This window comes from Argiope bruennichi, chromosome 10, assembly GCF_947563725.1.
Source record: "Argiope bruennichi chromosome 10, qqArgBrue1.1, whole genome shotgun sequence".
Lineage (NCBI taxonomy): Eukaryota > Metazoa > Arthropoda > Arachnida > Araneae > Araneidae > Argiope > Argiope bruennichi.
The window spans coordinates 55,722,538-55,743,749 of NC_079160.1; the positions used below are offsets into that span (position 1 = coordinate 55,722,538).

Consider the following 21,212-nt stretch of genomic DNA (forward strand, 5'->3'; position numbering starts at 1 on the left):
CATTTTTTTTTCAATTTGTTTTTTTGTATGCAATTTTCTTTTTTTCTTTTTTTTCCGAAACATTTATTTGTGAGAATTTGCTGTTCTGATTATGAAATTTAATTTTATTTCGTTGATTTGGCAGAATTTCAGATGCTTCCAAATATGTAACATTTTATAGTCACATAATATTAAATGTTTGATAGAAATTTTTAAAATTTACTCACCAATAACATCCAAGAAAATTTCTTCCGATTTCAAAGTGTTAAAAATGCCATTGATTGTATTCGAAGCTTGGCATAAATATATCCCTTGATAGCTATATGTAACATTGTTGATGTAAAATGTGGCATTATTCGTACGCTCTTGCCAAATCACTGGGTCGCCTCCTATTCTTTGCAGCCATGAATATCTGAAAGAAAAAGTAAATGATGAAGCTTCGACCTCATACAATTATTAAAAAAGATTCGATTTCACTTCCTTTTACTTTGACCTTATTCAAAAGAGATTCTATGTTTGTAATTTCTTTTGAAGAAAAGATCAGATACATGCAATTCTTAAAGTACTGGAAACATGTTCCTTACAAATGTTTTTACAATTTCTAATTCGAAGCTTCTTCTTTAATCGGTAAAATTAGAATTTTATGGGAAAACTATATGTTTTCAAAGAAAAAAATAATGAAAGTATAAAAAAATGAAAAAAATTCAATGTAATTAAAATTAAATATTATCTTAGGATTTATAAAACAAATTTCAACAGATTATTTAAAAATATATAAAATCATTCTTTATTTCCTTCTTAAATAAAATACTAATTAACCCTTTAAAGGGCCATTTTTTCTAGTCATATTATGTTAAAATATTTTTAGACTTGAAATTAGAATAAGAAAAGAGATTCATTTAGCTTATTAGATAAATTTAATTTGATTAATTAATTTGGTTAAATAATAATTAAATATCAAATCAAGACACGTCATTTTGTGTAAATAAAGAACTAAAACATCTAAGTTTCAATTTTTCTAAAAAAAATTGTCAGAACTTATGCCAACCTACATTAATTCATACAAAGATTGATAAATTTGGTGGGAAGCATACTTCCCACGGCCCTAGAAAGGGTTAAAAAAGTAAAAATGAAATATCACTTTTAATAATGAAGATATCTATGAATGATTTTCATATGTTGTTGATAAACCTGAATTAAGCATGCAGAAAATAACAAAACATATAATACATACAGTTATTTTTTCTAGAATTGTCTATTTCAGAAAGGTATATTTCAAATTTATAATAATCCCGGATAAAAAAATTAATCATTATAAGCAAGATAGCACTAAAAGAGCCATTTGAAAAGAAGCAATACTGCATGTATTGAATTTTTCTATCTCCAAAGAAAATTTATGATGGCAGAATATTATTGAGTGAAGAAATTAATCCTGAATTATTTATTACAGGACATAAAATATTAAATTATCATGTCATAAAGAAAGAAGTAACATTTTAATTTGTATTTAAAAGTCTCCGATTTTGATGTAAAAAACATATCATTTTAAAATTATCCATCAATAAACATCTTATCCCGAAATTTGATCATCTTATAAAAAGTTATTATGAGTTGTGAAACATTAAAGAAAAATTAGAAGAAAGCAATACTTTGATATTTAAAAATGTTGTTTTGAAGAAAAAATTGAGTTAATAGAATACAACGCAATACGGCATCTTTTCAGGAATTTGTCAGAAGCCCAGGCAAATTAAAGAAAAAAATAAGATTATAACGCATAATTATTATTATTTTTACATATGCACGAAGTAATTCTGAAAATAAAATTACAAAACATATCTAACTATCTGAATTTAAGTACGAAATCTCTCTGGCACACATTTTCATGCTTTTCTTTATCTATTAATGTTTTTTTTTTACTTTCAATTCCCATTGCAATTCAAAAAAAAAGAAAAAAATTAACAAGTCGATAATAAGTATGAAAAAAATATTCATCATGAATAGTTATAAATGATTTAAAGCATTTGCTCACATAAAAGAATTAAATATACAAAAGATATAGCAAAAAGAAGAGGGTTTTTAATAGTTTACAGATTGTTTTAGTCACATTCTTAAATTTTTTACTCATCTAAGTTCACGGCCATTTGGTTACATAATAAGTTTAATACAGAATAAAATAAATCCTAGTGAATATTAACCTCTAACAATTTTTCTTTTCCTAGAACTAGAAATGTAATGATGAAAATACTATCGAAATGATATATAAAAGAAATGATGTAGAATGTTGCCGAAAGTTTTGAAATGTTTTAATTTGTTTTCTAAATTACAAAGCTGAAGGAACTGATTTTCTTTAAAAAACTTAGTAACTAAAATTTTCAACGCAATACTTTATTGCTGCCTCACCGAATGAAACTAATGAATTAAAGATGCATTAATTGTTTCTTGTAAAGATTTCTTAATACATTTATAGCAGGTTTCATCTTTTGCATTCCATCTTGTTCAACTGTTAAACTACAACTCTATCAAAATTTCACACTTCCAAGGCGCAACAAGTTTCTTCTTTAATCACTCAGTGAACTTTCATATTCCTCTCTTCTATTCAATCTTCCCATAGTAAAAAATAAGATTGATTAATCCTGTAATGGCGGTTCGAGCGCTTTCGGGATATATATTTATATTTTCAGTTCAGTTCACTTATGTTAACTTCCTGCTTTATTTTGGGACGAATCTTAATTTTAAACGGCGGGCAGAGGACGAGGACAAAACCTAAACTGGCACCCACTCCATACTTCCGCACCACAACAACGGGAGGTCATTTGACCCGAATGGATTTAATGTGAACTAGACCCGGTTCTTCGGTGGAGTTGGGTCTCGAACCTGAAACCCTCCAAAACCGGAATCTTACCACCAAGCCTCCGCAGCCTTTGCTTATATTTTCATTCAGTGAAAGCTATTATTTTATTAAATATTTAATTAAGAGAGATGATTAAGAGATACATTATTATTAATATAATAATAACAATATCCTTTATTAAACATAAATTGAAGTAACTATTATGATTAATGGATAAACAGGGAAAACGCTTTGTATTTTTTTTTTTCGTAAAAAACTCGGTTATACTTATCCGTATATCTCAACATCGAAAATGGAGCATTAAAACTTCCAAAATGGCTGTTTTCAAAAAATAATTCCTGTATATTTGGAAATTCCTTATATAATCTTTTCTTTCTCCTACTTCTCGACTAGAGGTCAAATTATTTTTTTTTCCTTTTAGTAGGACTCAAATAGTTATCACCAGTTTCTTTTTAATATATCTGGTCACAGTCACAGTGAGTGGTATAACCTAAAAGAAAATCACCTTCTCTGCTTTAAAAAAGGAATGAAAGAACGAAAAATCGTATAACTTTTCAAATACTTTTAGAAAAAAGAAATAACTCCAATAAATAAAACGATTAGTTTTACTTGGTAAGTTGAAAGTCATCTAATATGTTTAAGGACTAAAAGTTTCGAAATTCTACAAATTGCTGAAAACTATTGCTACGATATTTTAATGACAACTTTAATGACATTGAGGACTTTAATGACATTGAGGATATCGAACAATACGATTGAAAAAATTACAATTCAATATATTTTGAACTAAACGGTTTAGTTCCGTGAACTGTATAAATATTTAATGTTGACAAGACAACTAATTACTTATGTTGGTATTTGCAAGAATTTCATAGAATAAAATTTAACTGTTCATCCGTTTCAAACTGAAGTATTTACAGGTTCATTTAGACTGAAATTCTAGGTTCAAAATAGAACATTGCTTATTAAAATAAAGTTAAACTGAAAAATAATATTTCACAAGAAAATAATTTGCATTATATACCGAGTGATCAAAAAAAAAAAAAAATTGTTCTGATATATGAGAAGTAACTATCATGGCATTCACACGAACGGAATAAAATTTGGTTCAAGAAATTTTTTACTCACCCGCTCAAGAATTATAAGAAAAGCAACAGTTGAACTCGTAACAGTTACAGTAAGAGTGACAAAATTACAAAATTTTCAAATGACAACATCAACCATTTTCAACAGCAACCAAAGCCTTGGAATGTGCTGTCCATCGCAAAAACAATAAACAGCGTTGAACAGCACTTACAGTACGCAAATCAAAAGCGTTAGACAAACTAAGAAGAAAGGTGTACCTACCAGAGACGTGAAATTCAACAGATTCATTTCTACCTACTACGTATTTTGGTTCTAGGTACCATCTGCCACATGCAAAGTGTCTTGGTGGTTGAAACAGGTCAAGTAGGAAATTTGTTTAACATAATAAAATGTGTTGCTTTATGTTTCTTCTACGTTGTCATTGGTTTTCTCTCTTATTTTTTTTATCTGTCTATCTAGCCCTGGTGATTTTCGTGGTGCAAGTACCGTCCCAACGCTATTGTTTTTTGCTATAGAAAACGCATTCCAATAAAAAACAGTTGGTGTTGTCATTTGAAAATTTTTGCACTGTAACTGTTAAACTGTTGTTTTTTCATACGATTATTCAGCTCGTAACTCAAAATATCTTGACGCTACATTTTGTTCCGTTCTGTGAACGGTACCGTAGTTGCGGTCTCATGCATCGAGATATTTTTTTTATAATAACCTGGTATATATAATAGATAATTTTTCTTTATATAAAAGTTATAAAATAATTCATAAATAATGACAAAAAAATTTCATTTGCAGATAAAAGATAAAAATTTATATTTTAAATGAAATAAAGTTTATAAAATCATTTTGATTGGCATTTAAAATAAATTAAAATGCTCATTTTTAATTTAACATAAATCACGCTGAAGTTTAATTAAATATAAATTAAACACTAAACTATGAAAATGCAATGAAAAGAAGAAAAACTTAAGAGTTCAGTCACTAGATATTAGAAAGCAGATGGTTATGAAGAAGTGCATAAAATTTTCTCTTACATCTGAAAAATTTCCGCTTATAGGGGCTTACTAAACTTTTCAGTTTCCAATTAAGAGCAGTTTAAAGAAAAATATTATTAATCCTTTCTTGAGCCCATTTTATTACTAAATCCCCATAATCCAGAAAAAAACCCGGAATTATGATGGATTCGAAACGATTAGTCTTCATTCTTCAATCTTTTCAGAATAAAAAAAAAATGCAAAATAATATTGGAAAGAAAGAAAAAAAAATATGGGCAGAAAAGCGAAAGCGCGTTTTTCTTGGGTTGCTTGGAAGGGGTAAACAGATCAGGGTGGTGGGTGGATTCAACGATGAATATGCTTTTAGCGTGTCAGAAAACATTGCATCATTTTTCATCATCCCTCACTAAGTTTGACGGCCCCGAATAGAAATAAATAAATAAATACCTAATGCTTTAAATAAATGGTTTCGTAGATTCGAGAGAAGAATATGGACTGATATATATATAGGAAGAAAAATGCTGGTTGAAAATAAATGCAGCAGGACCAAGAACGTTGGTAGGGTATGTTTAAAACTCTTATATTTTTGCATATAGCCAATGAAAAGTTTTATTATTAATATGAAGTCTTGATGACAAATGGAAAACAAACTTTTTCCTAGAAGACGTAGATGACGCAGCTTCGGATAGATATGGCGCAGTGGATTTCGTTTTGGATTTGGATTCTTCAAGAAGCTGAGCGCGCGGGCGTTTCGCATAAACTTTGAGATTCTTTAGTGGCAGAATAATATTTGTTTTGGACTCAAATTTTGTATTTCTATTCTCACATGACCTATATAGATCTGTTGTAGCATGTCTTATGAAAGGAAGTAATACGGATTTAAAGCAGACTATACTGAAAATATTCTGCCTTAATACATCAACTTCGCCTCTCAACATTTTTTAATATATAAAAGTGGAGCGCGACCAAGTATCAAAAATATGTAGCAGTCAACGTGAAAACAGATACGTCCCCTCGAGGTGAAAGTTATTTTTATGCAAGAAAGTTATGTGCATAAGAGTAAGTAAATGAATAAGCAAAAACGATTAAGCCTCATACACCTTATTCCAGATATCATTTAACTCAAATTTCATTTGATATGCATGTATATAGATTGCATTGTAATAAATATATTTAATTACATATAAATGAAAGGAGGAAACTTGAATTTTACGAGAGTATAAAACAATTATGTAACAAAGTATAAAACAATTATTTTGAAACAAATTTAAACTTGTTTACTATACAAAGAACAGAAATATGGACACGAAAATGGTGGTATGTATAAAATGTACAAATGAAGATTATATGAAACGAAGTAACAACTCCCGTCCTGAGTATTCGGCGTAATCAGAGCAATTGTTTGTACAAAAGTAATAGAAAGGAAATTTAAATTGTAATGACATAAGTAACCTCAGCAAATCTCATGTAGGAGATGCATCTCATCATTGAAGTGGAGAAAACTCGACCACGCAGCTTATTGTATTCTCCAGAAAGCATCAATTAGTAATCATACCGAAAGTTCTAAAACCAATATATGGGGCAAACCTCGATTGCTTTATTGTTAGTGAACTTCCATAATAAAGGTTCACAATTCAGGAACAAAAACATACATATTGTAGAAAATATCTGAACTCAAATTCACAATGCACAAACAAAAAAATATCACAAGCTAGAAAATATATGTTCCAAAAATAATAAATAAAGATTATAAAAAGTAATAAATATAAAATAAATGAAGATATTAAAAAGACTGCTGAATAAAATATGATATTGATTCATATGACTTGGAGAAAAATATTATTTAACTTTAATCTTTTTCCCCTCCTCTGTTGATCAAGTTCTGCAAAAAGAAAATCTTCGCTTGATATTGAGGAAGGATCGAAACTTCTTAACAGGAGGTATATATATTATCCAGGTCAAAATGGAAATAATTTTGCAGTTTTTTTAAAAATAATTGTTAGTGACAGAATATATTGTATTGGATGGAAATTTGTATTATATTCTTTAGCGAAAGGTATAATTAAATATTTTGAATTTTTCCTTAAACTCCTAATCAAATCATTATCTTTTTTTCCATAATCTTCTGCCTAATTCCATTATTAATGTGTTTTTAATTAATCTCATTGAATATTTTGAATATAGTAATTTTATGAAATTTTCAGAAAGGAAAATTGATTTATTTCAATTTCTTATTGTTTTATAATTTCTCATTTATGTATTTAAATTCATTTGAAACATATAATATTAAATTACTATTGAAATATGATTAGGGGACTTTACTAGAGTTATGTCATTTTTATACCGATTGGAATGGTTTTATTGTAAGAGCGATTATGTGAACATGTATAAAAAATAGATCTATTTACAGCTTTCATTTTAATAGATTTAAGAAGCGCTGGCTTTAATCTGATTGTTATTATTGTGATTACTATGTGGATAAACGTAAATTATTGCTATTTTTAATAAAATAAATTATTTTAAACTTGAAATTTCAGATTGATAGTTATTATGATGACTGTTTGCAAAATGTCAATATTTTTTTCTCGTTTTCACTCCTTTTGGTCCTTTTTACGTACTATTAGGGCAACCCTAGAATATTTTTTTTTCTTGTTTCGATTTTATCCTCCAGCAATATGATTCACCTTCTGTATTAAAAATGCATTATTAAAAATAGAAGATTGCATAAAATCGGTATTTCCATAGGATAAAACTTTTGCCAGCAACAGTACTTCTCCAAGCTATATCATTAAGCCTAAATTGAAACAAACTTTAAAGGCATGATCAAAAAAATAATCTTATTTATGTTATTTCCGATAACAAAACATATAAATCATTAAAGAGAACGGATTTCTTTCCTTTCAATTCATTGCTTTCACCTAAGCCTTTGGAGTCAAGTAAATAATGACCAATTCCTTTTTACTTACAAATCTTCTTTTTTAAATATATTTCCGAAAATTGCTTCGAAAAGCATCATACTTGTGCTTCAGGCTAAATTGAGTTACGCATCTCCTCAACTCACAGAAAAAAAATTAAGAAATATTTCTCATAAAAACCTCCAACGTTTCTTACACACGTTTATTGGTTACAAGTAATTTGAGCTATATCGAACTAGCATAAACCGTTATTAGTCATAAAGTTTCACCATAAAACTCCGTGGAACTTATTTTTTTACCATTGCTAAAATTGATAAGGAAAATGGAGTTGGAGTCTTTCACTGATTTTTTTTTTTTGCTCCTTTTTTTTAGTTCTATATTTAGATCAGAGGATGGAACAGATTTTATCACCGTTAAAGAAAACGTATTATCAAAAAAAAAAAGAGCTTTTTTTTACTTACTTTGCCCTTTGGTGGATTCGTCTCCTTTCGTTGGAATTTGTTTAGTTTTCCTCATGTTTTGGAATATAGTTTTCATTCGGCCATTTTTTCAGAATTAGATTTTTTTTCTTCTTTCGGCAGAAAAAAATATTTTTTAAGAAACTGCATAAAGTAGGTTCGTTTAGTATTTTCAAAAGATATTATTTTTGAATAAATCTTTAAAAATATGAGTTATTTGTGACTCCATTTTCTTGCCTGCAGAATTTTTTCGCCGTTTGATATTTCTAAATAAACAGTCTTTCATATGAATTTTCTCAAAAAAGAAAGTATTATAGAAGTGTAAGCAAATAGTTTAATAATCTATCCAAAGAATGTATTTAAATATATTTCATTTTTATAAAATGAATATAAAATTTGCTATACGATACCAAAGCCAAACACTTTTTGAAACTTTTTTTCTTCTTTCAACTCATATTATAACGATCCGCAATTCAAACAAAAATTTTAATTCTCTAATAATGGATTTCTTTTAAAGAAACCAGTGCACATAAAAAAAAAATAATGATTCTTCATTGCATCTTTAAACATGCAAGGAATTTCTTATTCTAGAATTTAATTTTTTTTTAATAATTAATTTCAATAGCTATTTTTAAATCCAAGAATTCTCAAGAAATGTTGCGATATATTCTATCAAAACAGTTAAATGTTTCTTTTGATTCAGTTGTTTATTTCTTTTTGCGTTTAAATTTTAATTTTATCTCATCCTCAGATATTTCTTTTAATCGCATTTATTAACTGATGATTATTGGACCATTTATGGCCATGTATTTAAATAAGCAAATGATATTAAAATATATGTTTTTACTTCAATTAATCTTTACATATTTATTTTTGTTGTTTAATCGTAATAAACTAAAGAACCTTCATATCTTCATAATATTTGGCAAATATTCAAATATTGAGACACGTATTTCTACCAATTTATTTGGAATTTTCTATAAGTAGTGAATATAACCATTGAATATGCCGTTATATGTTGTAAAGACAATTTTCTAATAATCATCAATAAGGATATGGATTAATACAGTAAAGGGAATTAAATAAATATATTCAAAATTCTAATGTATTTGTTTCTTCATACAAATTAGAAGATTAATTGCATGAACAAATTGCAAACATTGCATGCAAACATTTAACAAGCGGGAATAGTACTTCTAAACTTTCTCCTATATTCTTTAATAAAAGAATTATTTCTTACATAAAAAAATGAGTAATGGACTTTTGATAAAAACGAATAGTTTGTATGGCATTGGTGAACAATAATAATTATAGGCCTTTGGTGCCAAACTAACATTTTTACTGAATCTTTAGAGGATATAATTATTTTTTACCTCTTTTTACCTCATAATTAGCATCAAAATTCCATAAAAGAATACAGTTGTAGATACAAGATCGTATAACGAATTTCACTGATTTAGTCGTTGCGTGTATGAGGTATTTTTGTATACCTCATAAAATCAATCGTTTAATCATATAACTTTTGTTGTTATGAGGTACCTTTGTCTGTGTGTACCTCATAAACGCAATCTTTTAATCGCATAACTTTTGTCGTTATGAGGTATCTTTGCATGTGTGTAAAAATACCGATTCACAGATGGTTAAGCATTTGACGGATTTGGTTCAAAATTTGATAAATATCTATACTTTAAATGCTAAACCTGTGTACCAAATTTTATCTACCTAAATATAACTTTTGTAATTATAGATTTAAAATGTATTGATATATTTTGCCAGATGGATATCATCTGAATAAATTTCGACCAATATTTTACAGAAATATACAAATTTAGCCATAATATTACATTTTATTAGTCTATCTCAAAGTCCTTTTAATTTATCATGTTCACAAATACCCAAACATTTTTTTTACCTCATAATTTTCAAACGTGGAGATTCGTCAAAATTTCGAATTCGAATTTTTGACGATTACAATACTATCTCTATATTTCGTAGACTAGATAGTAAAAAAACCAGTCACGTTGCTAATAATGAAAACGAAACGGCAATAACTGTTTATAAAAACATTTAAGAATGTTTCGGCAATTAGATTTACAGCCGCCACAATGGCACAATGAATACTCTCTTCAATAAGAAGTCATTGCGTTTATTAATTATTACATTTATATATATGCAAAAGAACATACCAATACCTTTCAAAACTTTGTTGACAGGATTGGTTCAAAATTCGGTAAGAATTTATGTTTTAGATGTTAAACTTTTATATTAAATTTTAGCTCTTTATCTACTATTTAAATCTAGCTCTTTACATTTCATATTTTCGAGTTCACTTGTATTCGAACTCCAGGCGGGCCTGGTGGTAAGGTCTCGGTTTCGGAACCGGAGGGTTTCAGGTTCGACACCCGATTCAATCAAAAAACCATTCTGTAAGCAAGTTTGGTGACATTAAATCCTTTGGGGCCAAGCGTCCTTCCGTTGGTGTATTGTGGAAGTTTGTAGAGGGGGGTGCCGGTTCATGTGTCATCCTCGTTATCTGACCACGATCCAAAATTACGAAGTTCGTCCCAAATAGTCATAGTGTTGCTTTAAAACGGGACGTTAATATAACTAAACTAAATCAAAAACAACGTAGACAGCCTTCTACTGAATGGAATTGGTTTAAAATATGATATAAATCTATAAATTTGATGTTAAGCACATATACCAAATTTCATCTGTTTTACTCAAACCGTTTTTAACTAATCGTGTTTACAGAAATACAACGCTAAACATGTGTTTTTCGGATTCAGGGTGATATTAAATAGGGAGATTAGTGAAAACCAAATTCAAGGTATTAAGAAGTTACCAAACATTTTTGTTCAATATTTCCAAATTTCAGTATTTCAGTTACAAATCATCAATATAAAGATAAACATATCTCTTACTTATAATAAAAATATGTTAAAAATAACTTTTTTGAGATTACATATTATAAAACTATTTTTTTGAGATTACATATTATAAAACTATTTTTTTGAGATTACATAGTATAAAACTATTTTTTTGAGATTACATATTATAAAACTATTTTTTTGAGATTACATATTATAAAACTATTTTTTTGAGATTACATATTATAAAACTATTTTTTTGAAATAACATATTATAAAACTATTTTTTTGAAATTACATATTATAAAACTATTTTTTTGAAATTACATATTATAAAGACTATTTTTGGAAATTACATATTATAACAGCTATTTTTTTAAATGACTTTCAATTATATTTCCCACAAAGAATAATGTTAAAGAGAAAAATGAAAAATTTTAGGCACTTTTCTGAGCAATAAACGAAAATTTCTGAAGCGAAAAATCACCGCCTTAGCAGAAAATGAAAACTTTTGATGCAAAAATTTCTAGGAGAGAAGTGATTCAATAACCGAGGAGTTTCAAATAATAGCAAGACGATTAAATTTACCTTTCTCATTCTTTGATAGGTAGATATAACTGCTCTTTGTGGATTCTTGGCAGTATGAAAATAAACGGCAAGCAATGCAAGGCGACGTGCCATTTACTAGTCCAGAGCCGAAAAATGAATTTACGCCGAAAGATAAAAATGCTGCTTTCAGTTCTATATGAAGAAGAGTGGATTTCGGCGTTTGTTTACTTCTTAAAGAATGGAAGGTGCAAAAATGGAATATGAAGTGAATAAAATAAAGCACTTTCTTTGATTGGACTTTCAGGAGGATTTTAACGTTACTTATTTCTGTCTTTTGTCTTGAAAAGTTTTGATTCGATAAATAAGATTTACGATAGAATTGTTTGAAGAAGAATTGAGTACTTTATAAAATAAAAGCGGAATAAACTATTGGAGTGAAAAAAATTAATCAATTGTTTAATAAGGATTGCCTCATTTCCTTATCCACCATACTTAAATAAACAATTGTTTATTTGAGATGAACAGCACAGATTGGTCATAAAGTAAACACATATGAAAAATATATGCATAAATGCGGAAATGCAATGAAATGTGACTATAAACAAAAATTATAAGTATGAATGGATCCTACCAAATTATAATAATAACTTAAGTAAAACGATATGCATATCTCCAAAGAATATATGCATATAATGAGGGAATATGCATGTCTCCAAAGAAAAGAAAATATGAAATTTTTAAACTTTTTATTTTTATAAAAGTGGCTATAAAGTGATTCTCCCTGAATGGAGGCTCTACTTATCGAAGAGAGTAATAAATGTGCCATTGAGGTGGTTGTAAATATATTTGCCGCATAAACATTTAGCCCACAGCTTGGATGTTTTTATAAATAGATTTTCCGTTTCTTTTCTATTATTATAATCGTAACGTTTCTTTATCATTAGCAACGTAGCATTTCTTTTTTTATCATTAGCAACGTTTTCTTTTTTACTTACTAGTCTACGAACTATATATTGCAATTCGAATTCGAACTTTCGACGAATCTCCACGTTTAAGAACTCCTGGTTTTCCAAAGGTACATATTTGGCATTTTGTCTGTGTATTTGAGGACATAATGGCTAAAAAAATGTTGTTCTAGATGGTTGAAATGTGTCGTTATGAACAAATTTGCATATTTTGTTGACAGAATTCCATTCAGAATAAGACTGTCTGGTTGGGAAATTGAGTACAATTGAGCTCGATAATTGGAGAATGCAAATATTTAGGTAGACAAAATTTGTTACAAAGGTTTAGCATTTAAAATATAAATATTTAACAAATTTTAAACCATATCTATCATATGGTTGACCGTCTGTCAATAGGCACTTTTGCCCACATATAAATGCAATAACTCATAAAAGTTCTTGTAATATGGTAGCGTGGATTATTCCAAAGAAACAGACCTATTTTTAAGCCGAATTGGTTTATTTCTTTTTTGACACATGGGACATACATTACACAACTTTACAAGGACTAATAGTTAAACATGAAACATTTGAAATTTTTATAAACTATTCCTTCCGGTGTTCCTTTTTCATGCACACCACATCATTCCGCTCCACGCTTCTTTCTCCACGTTGCCACTTGGTACCAACTAAATTTAGTTTCTGTCGCCATTTAACGAAAGTGTCTAGTCCTTCAATACTTTGCAGACTGAAATCAATAAAATTCTTATGATCAATAATATGATCTTATGATTACAACTGTTCTCTTTTGCGAAATTTCGGTGCTAATTTTCCTGCGAAAAGATGTCCAAATTCTATATTATCGCGAAGGATTCAGCAAAAATGTTAAATTGTCATGAAAGATCTATATTTCGAAACTATCGTTCACCAATGCCGTGGAAAAATTCATGACTTACACAAAGGACTCAAATTTATACGTAGAATGACCGATAATACCTTTATTGAAAAGTCTGCGGGAAAGTTTCAAGGAGCTCACTCTTGCTAGTTTAGATACTATTCTTCTAATAAAAATTCTAAAATTCTCAAATAACAATGAGTGATATTTAAGTTGAATTTTTTAAGGAAAGAAATTATGAAATTAATTCAACTGAATTAAAGAAAAGAAATAATAAAATGGGATTCCAGAACGAATATTTACTAAGGAATCTGCAATTAAAATTAATGAATTGAATGAAACAAAACTGCATATTCAAACTATTGAAGGCACTCGGATATGAATACTGCAAATAAAAGTTGCAGATACAATATTTTTTTGCATAAAGGTAAAATTAGAGCACTTAATTTAGAAACCGTATTTTGTTTAATAAAATTATATTTTCTGTGAAATTCATACTCCTTTTTATTCATTTCTGTATATAAAATGCATAATGATTTGGGGTACTTTAGTTTTCTTTTCCTTCTTTCTCTTTGCACTTCCATTGTAATTAGAAATTTCATCTTTTTCAATCCGATGGAGCCAAAGTTTCATGCTTTGGTAACTTTTCTTCTATTTTTGTTGTGATTTTTTGCTAAGACTTTTTTTTATTTATTTTTATATCATTTTGTTCATTTATTTTTAAATACTTCTCCAACCATGGCTTTGACAGTCTGTATATAAAATGTTATTTCAATCGATTCATTAGTTTTTAGCTGCAGATACCTCCTAGGAAGATTATTTTATGGCAACCTAGTACATAAAAAGAATTTGAAAGTTCCATATTTTATTTCATTCATCTGTATGCATCTTTTCTTGTTTGAATGAAAATGCCACTATTACAGCCAAACCATTAAACGACTTGAATTTTTATTTTTCACGAAAAGACTAATGAAAATAGAATAGCCTGACTGAATATGAAGAACCAAGTTCATGCAAGAATCTGACAGCAGTCAAGTCAGTTTCAAATTAAATCACTAAATTGTGATTATTTAGTAAATATTTTGGGACTGATCCAGTAATCCTAGTCTCTTTACACTCCAATAATCCCCCAATGAGATGATGCCAAATACTATTGGTAAAACAAAGCATAACGATATGAAGAAATATTTCATATATTTATTTTTAATAATCCTAAAAAGTCACTTATTATATATACGAAAGCCACTTATTATTATATATTATGATATAATTTATCAAGAGCATCCAAAAGTAAGGGCATGTTATCAAAAAAGCCACTTATTATATATTAAGTGGTAAAGTTTCTCCCTTTTGGTTTTCATTCTTCAGCCATAAATCCATAAAAATGATCAAATAAACAGAGCTAATCGTATTTGCTTAATCTTGATGTTAATTTTATATCTTATCTTATTTTCTTACAATAATAAGATCATTCCACCTCAACTAAAACTGGGGACAGTTGAAAATCGATAGGAAATATTCTTTTTCTTGTGAAGGTATTGTAAAGCAAAGCTTATTCCAATTTTTAAATATACATCTCATGAACAGATAGAACTTATAATTTTTATTATATACTCAGAAACAATTAAAAGTTAAGAATTTTTTTCAGAATGTATTTTTCAATGATTGTTTTAATGATAACTTCAAGTGAAATATAAAACGGATTGTAATAAATTTATTTATAATACAAAATCTTTGAAAAGATAATATAAAAAGTCATTCAGTATTCAATGAAAATAATTTTGGAACACGACATAAGCCTTGAAACGTTTAAGTATTAAATATTTAATTTTACATACAAAGTATTTTGTAATAAACTAATTATTTTGTTAAGATTCAAATCTGGTAAAGAGAATAATACAATTAAAATATTAAGCTTTTCTTTTAAAATCCACTCATTTCTATGCCATTTTAAGATAGAACAATAAAAGTAAAAAAAATTATAATTTCTTACATAATTTTTAAAAAAGGTAAATTTTTAAAATATTCCAGATATAAAACTTTAAAAAATTCAGACTTTTTCCACGAAGAAAGAACTATCCTATCATAATAATAGAACAAAATATATATTACCTCTTTCATAGAAAAAAATAAATATATCCGCTATTACAATACTTCTATCATCAAAAAATATAAATATCCAATATACTTTTCAACCCTTTTTACAAGTATCCCTCTTAAAATAAATTAAAAAAAGACTAAGTTATTATTTGATATATAATGTTCTTACAACAAAACTTGTCCAAAATTACAACTTTCCATGATTGAAGTTTCAAAAGAAAGCTGTTTCAGATGTCAGAATGAAACTCAAAATGATATGTCAAAAAGAAAACGCGACTCGTGAATTGACAAGAAAACTGAATATATTATTCAAAGTCAAATAAAGTTGACAGCGGATTGTTTGAATGTAAATTTCGAACATAACGAACAATTACTATGATAAAACATTTTTAGAAACGTATACTTCTAAGTACGTCAGCAAAACTAAATAAATTGCACTTCTCTCATCGAGTAACGATAATACCAATGTTTATGTTTATACTTATTGGATGAGAATAACTCAAAGACAGGACGCGCTTAGAAAAATTTAACATGCAATATTTACACAAAAATTGAAGATCAATATGAAAATTCGAACTAAATTCGTCGCTGATAAAATGTACTTTTCATAAACATGATTTTGATATATATATTTATTTATTTCAAGACAAAATAAATATCTTTGAAAAGACTTCTTAAATAGCAAAATGATGCAAAACATCGCTTTGTTCTTATTATGGATTAAGAAATTATTGAAAAAAACATTAAAAAAGTCAAATAATTTTTAAAATATCATTTTGGGTGTTTATAAATTTTATTTTCAGAAATCAAATCGAAAAAAAAATATTAAATTATCTATACATAGAATCATTTTTATACTACATAAGATTTATCCTTATAATTCAATATACCCAATATACCCTATCTGATTAAAATTAAATAATTAACGATTGATCAGATAGGGAAACCACATCTGAGTAATCGTTAACCTCTAAAATAAATATGCACTTAAAAAATAAAATAGGAACTTACTTTGGAGCAGGATTTCCCTCCGCTTCACATACTAATCTTGTGCTCTGATACAGACTTACTGTAGTTCTTGGAGAAGGATATACATTATTTATCTTCGGTTTATCTAAAATAAAAATAACAATAATTGAAATTCAATTTATAATGACCCACCATTTATGTCAAGCAAACAATTTTATATCATGAAACGATACTAAATTAATAATTATGTACAAATATATGAAATTATTGATAATTATATGTAACATTTACAAAAAATAATTTAATGTGAATATTTTTGTCAATTAGATTTTATTTCCAAAAAAAAAATTAAGAAATTGCAATTATAATCTTGATTTAACAGATATTATAATTTTGAGTTTTTAAGATGGCACATTTCATTCCAAACGTTTATCTTATATGGTATATTATTGAAAATATTTCAATTGAATTTTATCTTAAAATACAAATAAAATCATCTTGAAAAGGAAAGAAAATCATTTTCATCTGCCTTACTTAAAAAAAAAAAAATGAATCGTTTTTAAAAATTTCCCATTGTTTTTTCAAATATGAATATTTTGCCTTAAAATGCTTTTTGTAAATATACTAAAATATATAACATAATCTTTTATAAGTATTTAAAGTTTTATATTATATGCAAGTCGATATAATTTTTTTGCGATTATTTTCAGCGAAAGTTGAGAAAAAAATGTCATAACTTCTAATTGTATATAAAAGGGTTTAGACACTGAATTTTTAATGCACGGGAAGTTTTGTATAATACTTAAGAAACTCCAACAATTTTATGCTCATGAAAACAGCCTTAGCCTTTTTAAAAAGTGATGATAATGTAAAATTTAACACGCAGCAAAAGGCCTATTTATGCAAATAAAAATTTCATTATTTGCATGTTTTTTTTTTTTGTTATCATAAGTGAAAATCCAAGTAACTTCCGAAATAATGAAGTTACAGCCTTGGAATTGATGTTATGAGCCTAAGTAGAAGAGCAGTAAAATGTTTTTAAAATAAAAACTAATACTTTGACCATTTATTGTATAAAGCATTATCCTAAGAATTCAACTAATTTCTTAAAATCGATTCGTCTGTATGCAAACAAAAACAAATGAAGCATTATTGATACAATTATATCCATTTTTGATTGTATGATATTCATGTAACTTTTAATATAGAAGTTTCGTCATGAATTATAAATGACAAAAATATATCTCACATTAAAATGATACATGATTTTCCAGTAGTTAAACATATTTTAAAATATTGTAAAATTTTCATAATACTGCATAATACTGTACAATACCATAAAATAAGGTAAAATTTCGAACAATATTATACAATATCATGCACAATTTTATGATAATTGGGTTAATTAATTCGAATACTATTTAGATTGCAGAATTTCTTTTTTCGTTTATATTAAGCAGGAAGCAAAAAAAAATGATATGAAATAATTTATAAAAAAATGTATATTATATACATACATATATGAAATAAAACTTCTTGCATAGGAAAATGAGATGCGTTAGCTTTAAATCATAGCTTTATTTTGTTTTTCATCATTAGGAGAAAGTTCTATTTTAGCATCTTTTCTTTGTTAGATCCATCAACAGAAAATAGAGTATGTCTCGTCTTTACAACAGAACGAATATCATAAAAGGAGAGTGTGACCATGTATTCACAACTTGTATGATGTAATTTAAAAAAAGATGTTATAGAAATTTAATTAAATAAGAACTATCAAATGTACATTTGGTACTTATTTTTTGCACTATGCTGTAGTTTTATTTGGACAGGTAAAGTTGTGGAAATTCGACTCCGAGTAGTGTGGTAAAAAAATTTAACAGACCTGGGGTAATTCAGGGTTCCTGATTTTAAAACCTTTAAATTAAAATTTTCTTTAAGAAGTAAATTAGAAAATAATAAAAAACTATTCAACTAAATATCTTATAATTTGTAAAATAAATAAAAATTCGTCGAACATCAGAACTTTTTATATAATAACCCTGAAGTTAATCAGTAATGGGAAATGGGAGACAAAATGACTCCGCGTTATTCATTTAGCTCCGATTTTCAAGTGGCATTTTGTCCTTGAATACAATCATCTCCTCAGTACCTACAAGTTATTCTTTAAGCAGTATAATAACAAATGTTTAAGTATGAGCACGTACGTGTAACCGAGCTATTCTTTTTCAAAGTTTTTGCTAATATTTATGGAATTCTTGACTCCATGTCTCTGAAACTGCTTTTAATTTAAATAATGCAAAAAGAATAAAGAAATATTCTCAAAATAATATTTTAAAATATTGTATTCTTCATTTTTGTTTGTTAAATTTTAACAGTTATTAACAATAGTGCAATTCGGTTATATCTAAATAAAGTAAATTCTTGGTAAAAAATTATTTAAGTTTTTCTTATAATATCTTTCCAAATTTAATATAACATTTCACATTTTTAACATTAATATTTTTTGGCAACTACATGATTTCCAAAATGTATTGTAGTTGCAAAATAAATTCCAACACTGTTTACAAAAGACAAAAAAGAAAAATAACAATGGAGCCATTTCAACACCATGTCTCTGGCCGAGTGTGGGAATTCATGTCTCCAGTTACAAGTTAATCTTTATTTAGCTAATGTTATCCTTTAAAGCTCTCTACTGGCAAAATATTTCTTTCAATATAAAAGAACTCTAGCACTGCCATATAAAACCTACACATACATTACTGCAATTTTTACATTTCGAATTCAAAATCTTTTACTCAGAAAAAAAAACAAAAAAAAGAGTACAAAAATCTCCCCTCATGAAATATTTAAAAATCCAAGCCTTAGATTCCAAATTCACTCTTTCAGAAAAATTTCCATAACAATCGATGACTTATTTTGCATCCGACTCGAAATGAATGGGAATATTAATATCACTTCAAACGAATGAGTTTCCTCTGAGTCCATTCGAATTGGAATTATCCGCCCGTACGGAAGATACAAACCCAGCATAAACGAAATTCCTGCGCATTAGATAATTTCGGGAGCGCCTGGAAGTCGAGAAAGAGGAATCATCAAGTCGATTTCGTAAGTACTTTACCAAGATATCGAGTCCTTTTAAGATCCTCTACACTGGATGACATGCGACCGATTCTGAAAGTGATCCTTTGATATGTAAATCTCCCAGTCTTGGCGATCGAACTCTGAGTGCCCGAAGACAGAATATGGTTGGCGCGCTTTTGTTGGGAGATTCTAAAGCCAAATAAACGATATAATAAAAAAAGCGAGAAAATTTTGGACATGGACAAAGGAAACCAGTCGAAAAGGGAACTCTTCTCTTTTCAACTTCATTTCGATCAAAAATGTCAATCGCAGATGCGTTTGACTGACTGACCTTTCTTTATTCGAAAGGGGTCGTTATTTGTACGGAGTTAACTGACAATTTCAACTGTAGAAATCGCAAAATTTTCTCACAAAATGTGTCGGTGAATTTGGAAAAAACAGAAACATGAATTTATATAAAGTGAAATGTGGGATATTTATTCTATTCCACTTTAGTTTCCTTTTTTCTTATAGCAAGAGCATAGTTTAATTTTTAAAAAACGTTTCAAATAAATATTATTTGGAACTTTAAGTAGAACTTCATTTAACAAGTATTGCACAGATAGAAGCAGAGAAAAAAACATGAAACATTAAATTATTCCTAATTAGATACTACGTTTATTGTAAGCCATTGTTTATGTTTCAGCCTTTGGGTTTTTCGGACGAATTTTACGAACTAGATGCGATGATATTTTGCTACTGGTATATCTATTTTTTTTTTATAAAAGCAGAAAATTATTTTTAAAGAATTAAAAACGTTTGCATCATAAAAAAACGAATTTTTAATTTTGTCTTTATAAAATAGGGTACGTCTCAACGAATGTAATATTGAAATTACGAATGCAATTTAAAATTCTAAAATGAATCTCTTAAATCTATACGAATATATAGATTTAAAATGTTTAAAGATCAATAGTAACTTTAAAAAATATATCTAATAGTCTATATGAAAAAAAGTGTTATTTTATTCAACGCAAATTTTCAATTTTCTATACACATATAAAAAATCTCCTTACTTGCATTAATATGAAATTATATATTAAAAACTTTTAAATGGATTAGGCATCACTTAAACCTAATTTTAGTTACTTCAGGACAACAGCATAAATTTAAAAGTTTAAATATTGAAAAATATATTTATTTTGAAAGAATTTCAAATTAGATGGCATTCAAAGCATTTTTTTATTTTCTCATAAATGAAGAAATAAAGAAAAAATATTTTATCAAACTAATAAAACATTTAATAAAAAATATGCTAATCATCAAAAGAATAAACATAAAACTTAACTTTAACTCAAAAATTTTAACTAAACTAACTCAAAAAACAATTAACTAAACTTTAAACTCAAAAAGCAAAAACTAAACTTTAAACTTAAATTTGATATTTTGTATCAACGTTTTAAACCTCCTTGTGTCTAATAAACACTTTTTTTTTGGAATTATGACTTTCTGTCTGCGAACATTGGGATTCAAAGCTACTTTGAGCT

The 21,212-nt window shown here is 27.4% G+C and overlaps 1 protein-coding gene across 4 annotated transcripts in view; it reads right to left on the reverse strand.

The window, feature by feature from the left end:
* LOC129989389 (synaptogenesis protein syg-1-like) overlaps window positions 1–21,212 on the reverse strand; it is a 223,882-nt gene that overhangs the window by 59,944 nt on the left and 142,726 nt on the right. For all 4 annotated transcript variants that reach the window (XR_008785764.1, XM_056097902.1, XM_056097904.1 and 1 more), the window contains exons 5-6: window positions 16,648–16,750; window positions 207–391 (exon numbers count right to left, since the gene is read on the reverse strand). Coding sequence is in view for 3 of the 4 variants with exons in the window: in XM_056097902.1 (XP_055953877.1) it covers window positions 207–391; window positions 16,648–16,750 (288 nt within the window). In the remaining variant the exon portion in view is untranslated. The remainder of the gene's footprint in view (window positions 1–206; window positions 392–16,647; window positions 16,751–21,212) is intronic.